At 39.3% G+C, this 16,052-nt stretch overlaps 2 protein-coding genes across 3 annotated transcripts in view; both read left to right on the top strand.

Moving 5' to 3' along the window:
- The window catches only part of LOC102794447 (acid-sensing ion channel 1-like), a 66,496-nt gene extending 62,084 nt beyond the window's left edge, over positions 1–4,412 (top strand). Inside the window, exons 8-10 of one of the 2 annotated variants that reach the window (XM_006796516.2) lie at positions 222–313; positions 398–477; positions 755–4,412. In XM_006796516.2, the coding sequence (XP_006796579.1) occupies positions 222–313; positions 398–477; positions 755–874 (292 nt within the window). In that variant the 3' untranslated portion in view covers positions 875–4,412. Of the gene's footprint in view, positions 1–221; positions 478–754 lie in introns of both variants that reach the window. The other variant, XM_035910203.2, reaches the window with a different exon arrangement.
- Positions 4,413–7,564: 3,152 nt separating this feature from the next.
- Positions 7,565–14,241, top strand: LOC102794158 (glycerol-3-phosphate dehydrogenase [NAD(+)], cytoplasmic). The gene is made up of 8 exons (XM_006796515.3): positions 7,565–7,712; positions 8,608–8,785; positions 8,937–9,077; positions 9,192–9,330; positions 9,571–9,683; positions 10,704–10,940; positions 12,320–12,426; positions 12,515–14,241. The coding sequence occupies exons 1-8, from the start codon at positions 7,669–7,671 to the stop codon at positions 12,609–12,611; spliced, it is 1,056 nt and encodes a 351-aa protein (XP_006796578.2). The 5' UTR covers positions 7,565–7,668; the 3' UTR covers positions 12,612–14,241.
- Positions 14,242–16,052: the final 1,811 nt, after the last annotated feature.

The following is a 16,052-nucleotide window of genomic DNA, read 5'->3' as shown; positions in this document are numbered from 1 at the left end:
CCAAAGGCAGAAGCTTAAGGAAGAAGAAAAAGGTTGTCTCAAAGGCTGTGTTGTGATAACTTGGATGACATTGTCAGGGTCATATTTCAAATGTCGAACCAGTCCTTTCAGAGCCACTGACAAAGAAAACATTCAAATCTCATCTCTCAAGTGCTCTTAATTATTATTGAGCAGCTTCAAAATGAGGGATTTGTCTTCATTTGTTTATGTTGTCTCCACAGGGAAAATATCCTGGTTTTAGATATCTTCTTTGAAGCTCTCAATTATGAAACTATTGAACAGAAGAAAGCATATGAAGTGGCTGGACTTTTAGGTATAGCTTCTTTTCTATTATATAACATAGACTTCTTACATTTTTTGTCTTCATGCATTTGTTATGAATATGCTTTCATTTCAGGTGATATTGGTGGTCAGATGGGACTTTTTATTGGTGCAAGCATACTGACTATTCTGGAGATATTTGACTACCTTTATGAGGTAAGACATAGGCATTTAAGAGGCCATATAGTCTGTCATTTCTAATATGCAAAGCTTTGGACTTGATGTATTTAAACCTGACCATAATTAGATCAGTAGGAGTGATCAGAGGAGACCGTATTTCACAACACAGTTTTGTTTTATTTCTGGCTTTGAAGCAGTGTTTACACCTCATATTTAGAAAATGTAAATAATTGAAAGCATTTCTTGTTGCGTTATGCGACTTATTTCTTTTCCTGCACCGACCTTGCTGCGACTGTGCTTTTCATCCCCTCAGGTAATGAAGTACAAACTGTGCCGCTGCTCCGATAAGAAGCACAAGCATAACAACAACAATGACCAGGGAACGGTCCTGAGCTTAGACGATGTCAAGTGTCACGTCAGTAACTTTCACTAAGCTTCTGCAGCCGGGGGCAGAGAGCCGCCGCACTCTCTTGCTTGTGAGCAGCTTCGTGGACTTTGTTCTTTGCAGGTTTTCTTTCTTTTCCCACTGCTGGAACAACAGAGGAAGTGTGTGAACTGTGCCTGATTAAGGTGTGTAAGCGACATGATGAAATAGGGACGTGTGGCTGAGGTAAGCGGACAGCCACAGAGACGCGAGGGCAGGAGAACCAAGAGAAATAAAACTAAAAAAATGTTAGAATAACTGCATGGTCTTCTGTAAACACCTTTTCAAGACGTAGTAACAGATACAGTAAAAGATTACACAGGTTCATTATATGTTCAGTAAACCAGTGTTAGAAATCCCAGCAATGTGGTGTCAGTTTGACTGTTTTTGTGTGAAATAGTTGTTAATTTACAGGAATTTTTGTTTCGACTAAACCAGCTTTCTCTTTAACTTACAGCTGTCTTTACTTACAGCTGTCTTCCCCTGTTAAACTACGCATTCTGCCATCATACTGTACTACCTCGTCTCGCAGGATGACAATGCTAAAAATAATTTAAGTAAAACTGACTGACAAAAAGGTAACTGCCATGTAGAGTAGGCGGACATTAAAGAAAGCCCAACATTTTCTTGAAAAGTAGTCGCAGGCGGTTTTCACAGAAAGCATTTTGATGTGTCACAATAGGTAAAAGCACAAATGTAAGGATAGCTGAGATCCATTTACTTTAATTATGGGTTCCTGCAGCTGGATGAATAAAACGTAATAAAATCTCAGTCACTGTGACACAGTCGTCGCTTCCCACCGTCACCACGTGCTTGTTCAGAGGGCATCATCTGTTCACTGCGGTTCTGTCTTTCTTATTGTAGGGTCTTTACCTTACAATATAAAGCACAGTCACACATCTTTAGTTGTAAAGGGGCACTATGTAAATGAAACCTAATTGAACTTTTTAAGCCCAATAAAAATTAGTACACCCTGAATTTGTATTTAATTTTACAGATGTTAAACTGCTCATATTAGTGTAGCTAGGTCTGTTTGTAAATAGAAAAAGATTAAATAATAAGAGTAAGTGTAAGTTCTGTGAAAGTAGCTGGTAGTTATTTTCTGTCACATAAATCCTGAGGTAATGGTGGATGGTCATAATAAACATGGCCAGAGTTTCAGATATGTGTAAATAATCCCTGTTAGCGAAAAGGCCAGCTTTAAACTAGTTCAGAACCCACTCTCATAATAACCTGAGATATCAGGACAAACCTTCTATTTGCAAAAGGCAGCCAATCAGACGAAAGTTGGCTGAATTGGAGAAGCGCTAAGAGTTTTTCTTCCCTTGAAGGGAGGGAATATACAACTGGTTACATTTGCTTGTCTGTCTGTTAACAGTTTAGCCTCTGCAGTTTTCAAGATATTATTTTCAATTTTGTGTGATGGTAGATACCAATAACAGCTCAAGCTGATTTCATTTAGGTGGAAATCAGGTCAAGGTGACATTTGATAATCAGTAAAAACTTTATATTACCCAATGTTTTTAATGGCTCGTCTTCAAACTTCACAACAATATACAAGGCTTTTGGGGATACAAGTACCTGGGTAAGCATTTGACCTACACTGTTAGCACGAAGATCAAAATTTCAAGAATCTATAACAAGTAATATCTCATATGAAAGGGCATGGAGGACACTTTTCTTTTGCAATACAGTGCCCTATGGTGTTGCAGTAACACCGTGACAGGCTAACATTATCATATTGTAATAAAAACACCATAAAACATCAAAGTTTTAGTCTAGTCGGTTGCTCTCTGAGTGCTCTTGGTTTTGCTTTTTTCAGACAGTGAATGAACCGATAAACTACCCAAAGGTCCAGCATAAGACACATAAAGAATAATTTGAACTGTGACTCATGTAGACCTATTGTAATGTAGTCCACAATAAAAATACAGAATTGGAAATGAGCACTATAAGCTCTTTCTCACTTTCTCTCAGAAAACGTTTGTTTTCACATTTTCACCGCACATTCCAGTTTATGTATGAGAGTAAAAAGGGCCTACGTATGATTTTTATGCACACGCATAGTTTATACATCCAGCCTCTGATGTTGCGCACGGTGTCGCACTTTGGCCCATCATATGACGCTTGTGAATGTTATCAGTAACCTGTATTTTTCCTGCTGTAACAAGTTCAAATGCCCGCTGTGAAAAAGATCTGCCAAGGGAACTACTTGGGTTAAACACGAGCAGGAAGTTAAAAACCAGTTGCTAGATTCCCCGCAAAAAAGATGTAATCGAACAATATGACAAAGAGACTTAATCATCGTGTACTGTATAGCTTTGCTGTAGAAATGAGAAATTTATCAACACGTGATGCCATAACATTTGTTTAAGAGAATGTCATTCATGTTTACATGCTTTTTGTCACATTTTAAGGAAATTTGCTTCTGTTGTGTCAACAAGGCTGGATCACATCAACTAGAATCAATATTTTGAATGTTTTTGTTTTTCACTTTCGAACGCTTACTTGCATGTAGCACTGTACAGCAAGCATCCTATATGTACAGTTCATCCACACCTGCAGTTTGAGCCTTCTTCTGTCCTCGTGTCTGGGTGCGTTTTGTGAGCATGTATTCATTTGCGGTTTTACGACGATGAAAGAAAAGTGGAAAGAAACTGCCCTAAAATGCTCAACAGTGAGTGTGGTGTCAGGTAGATGGTGAAAATCTGAGCTCTGCGGAGCATGTGTGAGAGTTTCCCTCATGATTGTGTATATACCAAAATTAGGGATGCACCGATATATCGGCCAAACCTCGGCACAGCCTGATCTCGGCCTTGTTGACCATTCACTTCTCTGCAAACAAGAATGTATTTATTGACGTGAGTGTTTTCTGATCTTTTTTTCACAATGCCTAATGTTTAAGATGGTGTGTCAGTTCTGTTATTGAAAATGTGCTTGTCTTCCTGGCACACGAAGGAAAAGCAAACAAGAACAAAGCGTGGCATGCCCAGAAGTTCACAGTCGGTGCATCCCTACCAAAAATCTAACCATGTTTATTATTCTGCTCCTTGTTGTTCTCAACAGGAAGTGGGATCTGATTAGCGTGTAGCTGTGTGGTATTACTATCAAGCACAATTATTCCATCAGTTGTAATTTAGTGTAAATATTACTGTTGACTGTGGATAATAATCCTCGTGTATTAGCATAGTCTGGTTTGTCTAACGGTGTACTTAATGATTTATTTCAAAGAAACTTGCTGTGTGTCTCAATTCATTTTTTCTTCTGTAAATTTGTTTATTTGTCAAAGACAAAGTAGGGGGGGCTGTTTGTTTGTTTTTATTAATATTGCTAGAGTTGAGTCACAGCAGCCGTTCTCATCAGTACATGAGAATTAAATAGCCAGACTGTTGCTGCATGAGGTCGCCCAGCTTACTGCTTTTGTTTTTGCCTCCGTCTTTACTTTTGCCTTTTCATTTGTGATATGAAAGGATGGCTGTTTTAGTCTGGTGATGTAAAGATGAATAATGGACTTGAATCGGTTGTTACATTAAAGATCAAATGCTAACCGTATGTATCTCTTATTCATTTCAAGGAGTTATGTGTCATCATTGTAACTATAAATATATAATGTTAAATAATACACTGAATATTCCTGTGCTCATTTTAGCTGCAAAACAACACTTTCTTTTTTTAAATGGACTCCCCCTCATATGTCTCGAAGTGGTTTGGTCCGCTCCCCCAATTCCTTTTATACTCACTGTTGAATCCTGTGTTTCGGTGCAGCTTCTGTTGTTTTTACAACAGTCTCTCGCTGCATGCTACGAGGGCAGGATGACATCTTCATCATCTTCAGTATCGTCAATGTGATCCTGATAATGATGATGATGATGATGATTTGTTCTTGTTGACCTTAACTGACTCCCAGCTTGCACTGGGGCAGTTTGCAGCTGGGTGTGGAGTGGGCTGAGATAACATGTATAACAGCTGTAAAAAATAGTGCTCACATTCTGGGTTGGGGAGGGCTTGCTGACTTATGTAGAGGAAGTCCAAGTATCTTGGGGTCTTGCCCGTAAGTGAGGGAAGAATGTGAATGTCTGACTGGGAGAGATTATGTCTTTGGACTAGTTTGGGGACTCTTCTGTGGGAGTTGGAGGTGGCTATGAAGCAGGAGGTCTGTGCATCTGTGCTTTCAGTGCTGCCCCTGGGAGTTGAGCTGAATAAGTGTGGAAAAGGGATTGATGGATGGACCACTGGCCCCCTTTGAAAGATCCTGGAAAAAACCACTGGCTTAAGAACAAAGCATATTGGCTTAAATTCACTATAACGTTTACATTTTCACTCATAAATGAACTACAGTAAATATCTCCTAGACTCTAATAACCCTGCAGCAACACAGCTTCACATATCAGCCCAGTCAACTCTTTCTTTTTGAACTATTTTCTGCAGAGTAAGCTGGATTTTGTCAGTTTGTTTTAAAGTTGCTAAACCAGACTGCTGAGAGCACTTCCTTCCCGTGTTGCCTCTTCACCCACTGATCAACACTTACGTAACAAGGCGGTCCTTTGTTCGAGCCCTTTGGACCAAATAATTTTTGCCACAGTGAGCTTTTTGTGGTTTGCTCCAGTGACTTTTAACGTCACTTAGTTCAGAAAGAGCAGTAAAGTGGTAAAGGAAAAAATACACCATTACAAATTCACTTAGAAGTTCTTACCTGTCTAATGTTTATCCAACATTGTGCTATTGGTGCTGATGCATTAAACTGTTAAAATTGGCCTGACTTTAATGTTCTGACAGTTTTTTCAGCCATTGAAGTGGACAGTGGACATACACTGTACATAAGAGATACTAGTATCATTGTTAAATCTCTAGCTCAGTGTCTTGGCTGTTCTGATCTTTTGAGACTTTTAAATCATTAAATAAGCCTACCCAAAAACTTAGGCTGCCCTTACTGTTGAACCTATTTACTTTTCTAATCATTGGGATCTATAACTTAAACCATCATGCTGTCTTCAATGAGATTTTACAAAATAAACCGACACCATAAAGTCATCAGTTTTACTGAGGTTATACATCAAGGGAGCCAAATGATCGCTATCCCTCTAAATTATATACAATCTGACTTTTTTTTCCTCCAGAGGAGTCGCCCCCTGCTGATCATTAAAAAGAATGCATGTTTAAAGTGTTTACATATTACCCTAAGACTGGAAAAAGACCTATAATGCCCTTTGTATTATATTTGATACACGAGTTTCTGAGACCTCTATCTCATCAACATGATCAATACTTGCCGTAAAAAAACTCTTTTTTTTGTCTAAAATTATTATTGTTGTTAACAAAAAGTTGCCAAAAACGCCCAATGTATGAAATATGATACAAAAAAAATGTAATAAATATATAATAAAAATTTATCATACACAACATCATATAGCAAAAATTATGGATTTTATTATAAGGGTTAATAAACATCTCAGTTCCAAAAAAATCAGAATTTTCTGGCTATCTTTTGATGGGCTGGGTCTCACAGGATTAAGTACTTCTTTTGTTTTTGCCTTTGAATTACACTCTAAGTAAAAACAATCAAATACAAGTAGCATTCCTAAATTCAAGCATTTAATGAAGTAGTAATACAGGTAAGTAAAAATACTTTAAAGCACCAGAATGGAGAATAAAGGACTCATTTTGGAAGTAATGATGTATGAGTATGCAGTCAATAGCACCCATGAGAAAATATAAATATAGGTAATATTTCGATGTAATATTGTTTCTGCCACTGAAAAATAAATAAATAAAAGTTGAAATCTCAACTTATCACAAAATTTAGAGTTACGTATCTGAAATTTTCAAGCACTTTTCTAAGTATAACGTGCTTGAAAATTTAGTTTCTAAGAACATTTTCAGTTAATGTTTGAAGATACTAACCTGAACATTAATCCTGTTTCATATTTTTTTGTTTTGTTTTTCCCCTCAGTCAAAATTTCAGGTATCTTAGTATCAGGTTAGATTATCAAGATAATCCACTGATTGCCTTGCTTTGATTGTTAATAACAAGGAGCTCAAGGAATGAAAACTTTAATATTTACTTCAATGTTTTTAAGCAACTGTTTTATGTAGTCAAAATAAAAAATGTTTTATATGGAAATGTTTTATCTGTGTGAATATAACTGTTAAAATATCACCTTGACATTACAATTTTATGTCCTGTTTAAACAAATGTTTTGTATCATTAATCCAGTAATGTAAGTAAGTATACTTTTGTTTGTTTGTTTTACAGGAATTGGCAAAGCCCCCATATGTTATCATATGTCATTACAAGATTTAATTTAGTTGTAATCATTTAGTAATTGTTGCTAAGTTGGTTAATTATTGAATAATTACCATCTCGTTTTGTCAATTACAATTGTAAGATATGTCATTAATCTAAATCTACGTCTGGTTAGTATATATTACACATATACAGACAAGATAATGGTTTAGATTGTGTGTTAGTATGTCAGCATTGATCAGCATTGATCATCTATATAATTCAAACAACCATAGTTCAGGTTTTAAATTAAATAAAATCCAACAGCTTGGCCTCCTCTGGATGAAAAGTCACTTGCACATGCAGATGATGTGAAACCATAAAGGCTGACATGGAGACTTTGGCCCCAGTCTAGCATGCTAGCCTCTGCTCTGATGGCCTTGGTCTTGCTTTAATGGGCGGGCCGGTGTCTCCCCTCGGGCAGACCAATAAAACCAGGGAGGCACTGTGTGTGTGTTGCATAACTGGACTGCAGTCGGTACAGGTTCACTCCACACACTCAGCGGTTTACCTCTTCACAATGGCAGCTCCGAAGAAAGTCTGCATCGTGGGCTCTGGAAACTGGCAAGTCGATGTGTTGATGTTTTGAACCGTGTCCGGTTGTCTCATATGTGCGGTTATCCGCTGGACACGGCGCACAGTAACGTGCGGGAAGTTTGACCTGCTGTACCTGTAACTGCCAGATAGGCTTCGTTAGCGGAGGCGACAGTTGGGTTTATCTCCGCGTGGAGTCACACGCTGACAAGCCGGCTTATAATCGTAGAAAACTGGCCACAAGTCTGGCAACATTACTGGGATTTTTGCCGTTAGCTTTAACGTGTCTGCCGCCTGTTAGCTCGCTCTTATTAGCGGTAGCAGAGACATCAGCAGCTGTTCGCCACCGAACCTCCGTTTACCGGTCTAATAAATTAACGTCACCTCCCCAAAGAGATAAAAGATGATTTGACACGAAAAATAGATTTTTTTAAATCGTCCTGTAAATTCGGTGTGTGGGTTCAGTTTATGAGCCGAATAAAAAATATAAATTTTTTACATTCTTCTCATACACACACTGTGGTTTTTGTAGTTGTAGCTCTTATTTTGGAACGAAATTAAATGTATGTCTATTTCTTTTTATTTCCGAATTCATGATTACCCCCCAAATAATTAAAATCATTCCATAAACTGGTTATAAAGCCATTATAATTTTGCTGCTGCTTATGCTAAAATAAAATTGCAAGAATTCTCAATGGAGTTCGGTGTACACCCGTGGAAACAGTATGGAGGATTGGTGATTGCAGCATACCGTTATCAGCTTATCTCTGCGTGCAGCTTTGCCGTCTTGCCCTGAAATATTAGTTAATGATCAAATAGGAATCGTTACCTTTAATGATCACCCCATTAGATCACAGTATGACTGAGTGAGAATATTGATTTTTCCTGTAAAATGAACATTGACTTGTAACTGTTAACCACGCAGGGGCTCAGCCATTGCCAAGATCGTGGGTGCCAATGCTGGTAAAAATGCAAAGTTCGACAATACTGTAAAAATGTGGGTGTTTGAGGAGACTGTGAATGGGCGCAAACTCACTGAAATAATCAACTCCGAGCACGAAAATGTCAAGTACCTTCCTGGACACAAGCTGCCAGCAAATGTGGTAAGAAAAATGTATTTTTAAAAAACATTTTAGTGCCTGTTGTCTTATATATGTAAGTAAGGTCCTTGAATAGATGCTTTGCAGCTGTTAGTTTTATAATAAGTTTAACAGCTGCCTCAGGCTTTAAAGACATGTCATCATCCCTTCTCAGCTGGCAGTGCCGGACTTGGTGGAGGCGTCCAGCGATGCAGACATTTTGGTGTTTGTGATCCCGCACCAGTTTGTGGGGAAAGTATGTGACACCATAAAAGGGAAGATAAAGAACGATGCACTGGGAATATCACTCATCAAGGTTTTTTTTTTATTACTAGATATGGATTTTACACCTTTTATCTCCAAAATATTGCCAAGTTTATTCAGTGGTGTTTGATCCAGACACCAGCATGTTGTGCTTTTGTTCCCTCAGGGCGTAGACGAGGGTCCAGATGGACTCAAACTCATCTCTGACGTGATCCAGGAGAAGCTCGGTATCACCATGAGCGTGCTGATGGGTGCAAACATTGCCAATGAAGTTGCTGATGAGAAGTTTTGTGAGACAACCATTGGTTAGTTTTGTCCCTTTGTTGCGCTCAAATGGGCCCATTGTTGTTGAATTATTTTTGCACTTCAATCAAGAATTAAAGATCCAGATAAGCAGCTTTTAACCTCAAAACGGGAAGCACATTTATTTCGGTTAAAGCTTTGTGCGACCTCAGCGTTAGTTCTTTGGTTCAATGCGTGCTTCCATCATGTTTTTTTTTTTTACAGGGTTTACAGTCAGCATATATATTTCTTCTGGTTTACAGGCTGTAAGAATAAAAATCACGGTGCTCTCCTGAAGGAGCTCATGCAGACCAGCAACTTCCGAGTTACTGTAGTGGAGGAATACGATGTGGTGGAAATCTGCGGAGCCCTGAAGGTGAGCTCTCAGTGCAGAACTTGTCTGCTTGCAACACGATTACAAAACATGGACAGTCATCTTGATTTCAACACAGGTTTATTTATGGTATCAAGGACCAATGACTATTTTTGTACTCTCAGCAAAAGTCACACAAAACAGAGTAGAGGCATTTTATCCCTTGTCCCAGTTTTTTTTTCTCCCCCCCACAGAGTTCCTGTTTCACATGCGTGAGATTATAAAGTGAAGTGACACAGTACTTGTGAGTCACATAAGAAGCACGTGCCTCATAAAGACATGCTGATCTATGGGCACGTCAGTACTGAAACTGAAAGCTGATGACCCCACAGAACAGATAACAACAGATTCAGAAGATTTAGGTTAAAAATTAAATACGTGTAAGAAGAATATTACATAAGACATTTACTTTTGTTGAAACCAAAGAATGTGTTCTCTTCCTGCAGAGTTTGTGTGTTTGGATGTGTCACCATTGCAGACTCTCTCTCTCAGCATTATTAACATTTACCACACTGCCGCACACAAACATGCTGTTTGCCCCACATTTAGTGTGCTGGGATCTAGTCACTCTGTTAATTAGGCAGTGAAGATCAGAGATCTCTGTAGACGTACGCAGTGAGACTTTAAACACTTCAAGTAAAGCTGCCCAAACAAAATGTCCAAGGACCCATTGTGAGCTTTGTGAAAGGGTTGGCTCTAACGGGACATTAATCTAAATGGTTGTTGAAAAGTCTGGCAGGATTTCTTTCTTAATGTGAACTCAAATATTTTGTTTTCAAAGAAATTTTACACACATGTTATTGTAGGATGTGGATTCCCATGTTTTTAGAGAATTAGTTTGTTGGTGGTTGTGTTCTTTTTCTCTGCTTGATTTTCATATCATAGGAGAGGATAATGCCCAAGCATTCTCTCATTGCAGCTTCTCAGATATGAGGCTTTGGAGCCTTTTTCTAGTCTGTTTTGTATAGAGTCGAATAAAAAAATACATTTTAATATATCCGATTATTTTTGTGTGTCCTACAGAACATTGTTGCGGTCGGAGCCGGTTTCTGTGACGGTCTGGGCTTCGGGGACAACACGAAGGCGGCAGTGATCAGGCTGGGCCTGATGGAGATGATTGCCTTCGCCCGTATTTTCTGCAAAGAAGGGCCCGTGTCCTCAGCAACCTTCCTTGAAAGCTGCGGCGTGGCCGACCTCATCACAACCTGCTACGGTGGACGTAACCGCAAAGTTGCTGAAGCTTTTGTGAGAACGGGGAAGGTACAAATTTTAAAGATATTTTATATACATGTTCAATTACCGTATATATGTCATAGGCTCAGGCAGAAGCAATGCTTATATATTCCTGGCATATATTCTTCTCATTAAAGGCAGGAATACAAGAGGCAGTGAGCGGAGAGAGGAAAGTGTAGGGATCTGAGTTAGTTTGTGCCAAACTGTGATAGTTTTGGCAGCTGATTCTGGATTTAGTTGAGTTGTGGTGACGTGGTTGTTCTATTAACAAAAACATCTCAAGTATCAAATTTGACTCAGAATTAAAATGTTAAATAATAAATTAAATAATTTAATATAATGTGAAGTTTTGCTGAAGGTTTATTGGTGATTATTATTGTGGTAGTTCCTGGAAATGTCAAAACTTGGGCACACTGATGAGTTCATGCCTTTTAATGTTTTTACTTGACATAGTGAAGTTATTAATACAAGAGAACTTGTATGTATAGTATATTAAAACGTAATTATGTTGCACCTAATGCTGACTGCACTAAAGATGGATCTCACCTCTTGGTCTGATGCTCCTGTGCAAGGAGTATAAAACTGCATTATTTCTAATAACCAGCAGAGGGCAGCAGCTGTGGTTACAAAGACTGTAGAGGTTGACACTTACATAGTTTTCTTTTTTAGAACTGTGAGCGAGTTCATCTGCAAAATTTAAAAATACCCATTCTGGTCATTTTCTCTCCAATATTAATTACATCAACACCATGACACAATTAGAATTAGCACATTTTCTCAAATAATAAATACAAATGTGATTTTGTGTTAGTGCTGTTGTGATGTCCTGACTCTTTCTTCCCACAAATCTGGTCTCTGATGCAGTGTAGTGACCATCAGCTGTACTTCTCATAATGTATTGAGAGATACTTTGTGTGCACTATATACCCCCTCCCCCCCAGCAAACTCTGACTCTTACTGAATTCTACAGTCACGCCAAAGACAACAGAGTCAGAAAGTGGTCAGAGGATTATTGTAAATGGGTGCAATGAACTTGCAATGTCATTGCCATTGCCATCTCATTTGGCTAGTTGCTAGATTGAAGCAGTATTTCAGCAGCACGATGATGGTTATAAACTACAGTTAGATTTTAAAAAGGACAGTAGGGTATAAAGAAGTTGCTCCTGTAAGCGTTTTGCAGTGTCTGAGCTTCGTCAGAGCCGTTCACGTCTGTGCTGCATTCAGTTTAAAAATATAATGCTACACCTGGGGCTTTCAAACAGTTGTCCACAAACCAATGACTGACATCAAAGTGGGGACTGCTATCCTTTATATAGAGTCTACTGTGTGGCGGCATCAGACGTGTACACCTTCTCTCATTTTAAACTCAAGAATCTTCAGCATGTCTTGGTTCTTATCTCATTCAGTCCATTGAGGAACTGGAGAAAGAGATGCTGAATGGCCAGAAGCTGCAGGGACCAGCGACAGCAGCTGAGGTCTATCTCATCCTCAAGCACAAAAACATGGTCGACAAGTAAGACAGACTCACAGGTTCCATTTGCTTTGAAATGAAATCAGTTTGTTTCACTCCAGCACTCAACTATGCCTCCTCCTTCCTTTAGGTTTCCTCTGTTCAACGCAGTCTATCAGATCTGCTTCGAGGGCCACCCAGTCACAGAGTTCATAAGCTGTCTGCAGAACCACCCAGAACACATGTAAAGAGGGGGAAAAAAACCCAAAACAAACAAAACTAAAGGTGCCTTCTTAACGGAGAACACGACCACTTTCGCAGCCGTTCAGAAATCGATGGAGTAGGCTGCACCGGACACACCACAGCTGTCGTGCAAGGAAATGGTGCCAGCAAAGTGTGGCTCTTCAACTCCAATTCAGCAAATTCTGAAACCAGAACACTGAATTTCCAACATGTTAAAAGTACTTTTATTTCCTAACGTGTACTGAAACTTGAAGGATAACCAATTCATGTAATTGTCCTCTACTTTTTGCTTAAGATGCATGCTTTTTATGTTTTAAAACGAATTAAATCTGTCAGTTTTTAAATCACAACACTAATACAGAAATTAACATTCACGACTTCAGAAAATGCGGGGCCATTGCCTGCCTTCTGGGGTGGGATTAATCTTTAATGTTTCCGTCCAGTAAACACCTTTCCATCCAAGTTATTTAATAATAGATGTATTACCTCATCTCGTCACGTCTCTATGCTTTAAGTGTCTTACATCATTCATTGACATCTGCTGCCTTGTACTGTAAGTGAAAAATACTGTCAATCGCACAAAAACTGTTTTTAAATGGAAAAGCTAATGTGCCTTAAAATGCATGGTTCAAGTCTTTAGCTTTTGTTTGTGGTCTGACCAAAAAAAGTCAAAGGATAATTACGGTTCATTTCAGCTTGGCTTAAATTTCATTATGTCTGTATGGGTCGTGCTAACAAGATGGCTCCTTGAAGATGTATTATTGCATGAAGCTGCAGATCTCTATTGCAGTTAGTAAGCAGGTGTTGGACATAACTAGGCTGTCTTTGCCTTAGCTGGCTCAACAAATCCTAAAATCCTCCATCAAAGATAATGGGCCTCACATCAGGCATAATCTGCTTTTATAATCAGACGTTTTTCATCAGGCGCCCCCATAAAAATTGGGAATTTAACATGTCAGCTCACTCTTCTCCACATAAAAATGGAGCAACTGAGTACTGCCTACTTAAGCCAAGAGGAACAGATCATTGAGATCATTGTTTAAAAATTGAAACGAAATAATAATACACGCTGCAAAAGCGTGTGAAAGAAGTGCTGGCAGAAAGCACTTAAAGAGTGCTTAATTGTGAACTTCATGCATTTAAATGTTTCCTCTGCACTATGGCAGCTGGGACGGGCTCCAGCCCCACTCCAATGAGGAGAAGGGGTTAAGAAAAATGCCATTTAGTGAAGTGCATCAAGGTTTAACACCATCCTATAAATCATCAGACGTGGAATTAATGTGTGTGATAATTGCAAAGTATGATCAATTTTTTTATATTTAGATAGTATTTAGATATATAGCTGGACTTCCAACAATGTAAATAAGGACCAAGCATAAATTAATTTATATTATTAGCTGAATACATATAAAATCCAGTGCTGTAGCTACATGGGGTTATTCATTGGTATGAATACCACAATTGCCACATCAATGAGGAAACATGCCAGGCTGAAATGAATCTGAATTAGTCTTTAAACATCCGTCCGGTACGTCATTTGTAGCTGTGATCCTGCCTGACCCAGTTTTCACTCAGTTACGAATACATTTGAAATCGTCAACATTTGCCTGTGAATAAATTAATTCTAGTATCAAATCATGGCTGGACTAATTTTTTTCCATTTTCATTAGAAAGGAAACAATGAAATTGGGAATTGCAGTAGAAATTATAGCATTTCTTGTTTAATAAAAGGGTTGATTATGTTTCCCTACTTACAGGTTTAAACCTGTAGTTGTTCCATGGAGCTGTCCCCCCCCGTTACGCAATTGGTTTCTTCTCAGTTTATATAGATCCTTGATTCCTCTGACACCTTAGCCTCTCCCATCAGAAATACAAGCATAGGATACAAGGAAAACACATGAGGAGAGGAGTCTTAAGGCAACAGACATTTCACAAAATGAGGAAGCCTTCTGTCAGAGCCTCAGTTTAAAGCAATGTCAGTATGATATGTTCGTTATGATATACAGTGGGGCAAGAAAGTATTTAGTCAGCCACCGATTGTGCAAGTTCCCCCACTTAAAATGATGACAGAGGTCAGTAATTTGCACCAGAGGTACACTTCAACTGTGAGAGACAGAATGTGAAAAAAAAAATCCATGAATTCACATGGTAGGATTTGTAAAGAATTTATTCGTAAATCAGGGTGGAAAATAAGTATTTGGTCACCTCAAACAAGGAAAATCCCTGGCTCTCACAGACCTGTAACATCTTCTGTAAGAAGCTTTTCTGTCCCCCACTCGTTACCTGTATGAATGGCACCTGTTTGACCTCATCATCTGTATAAAAGACACCTGTCCACAGCCTCAACCAGTCAGACTCCAAACTCCGCCATGGCCAAGACCAAAGAGCTTTCGAAGGACACCAGGAAAAGAATTGTAGACCTGCACCAGACTGGGAAGAGTGAATCTACAATAGGCAAGCAGCTTGGTGTGAAAAAATCAACTGTGGGAGCAATCATCAGAAAATGGAAGACATACAAGACCACTGATAATCTCCCTCGATCTGGGGCTCCACGCAAGATCTCATCCCGTGGGGTCAAAATGATCATGAGAACGGTGAGCAAAGATCCCAGAACCACACGGGGGGACCTGGTGAATGACCTGCAGAGAGCTGGGACCAAAGTAACAAAGGTCACCATCAGTAACACACTACAACGGCAGGGAATCAAATCCCGCAGTGCCAGACGTGTTCCGCTGCTGAAGCCAGTGCATGTCCAGGCCCGTCTGAAGTTTGCCAAAGAGCACATGGATGATACAGCAGAGGATTGGGAGAATGTCATGTGGTCAGATGAAACCAAAGTAGAACTTTTTGGTATAAACTCAACTTGTCGTGTTTGGAGGAAGAAGAATACTGAGTTGCATCCCAAGAACACCATACCTACTGTGAAGCATGGGGGTGGAAACATCATGCTATGGGGCTGTTTTTCTGCCAAGGGGACAGGATGACTGATCCGTGTTAAGGACAGAATGAATGGGGCCAAGTATCGTGAGATTTTGAGCCAAAACCTCCTTCCATCAGTGAGAACTTTGAAGATGAAACGAGGCTGGGTCTTCCAACATGACAATGATCCAAAACACACCGCCCGGGCAACAAAGGAGTGGCTCCGTAAGAAGCATTTGAAAGTCCTGGAGTGGCCTAGCCAGTCTCCAGACCTCAACCCCATAGAAAATCTGTGGCGGGAGTTGAAAGTCCGTGTTGCTCGGCGACAGCCCCAAAACATCACTGCTCTTGAGAAGATCTGCATGGAGGAATGGGCCAAAATACCAGCTACTGTGTGTGCAAACCTGGTAAAGACCTATAGTAAACGTTTGACCTCTGTTATTGCCAACAAAGGTTATGTTACAAAGTATTGAGTTGTATTTTTGTTATTGACCAAATACTTATTTTCCACCCTGATTTACGAATAA

The sequence above is a fragment of the Neolamprologus brichardi genome, chromosome 20, assembly GCF_056152115.1.
Source record: "Neolamprologus brichardi isolate AB-2024 chromosome 20, ASM5615211v1, whole genome shotgun sequence".
Taxonomy (NCBI): Eukaryota; Metazoa; Chordata; class Actinopteri; order Cichliformes; family Cichlidae; genus Neolamprologus; species Neolamprologus brichardi.
This window is presented reverse-complemented; position numbering and strand designations above follow the sequence as displayed.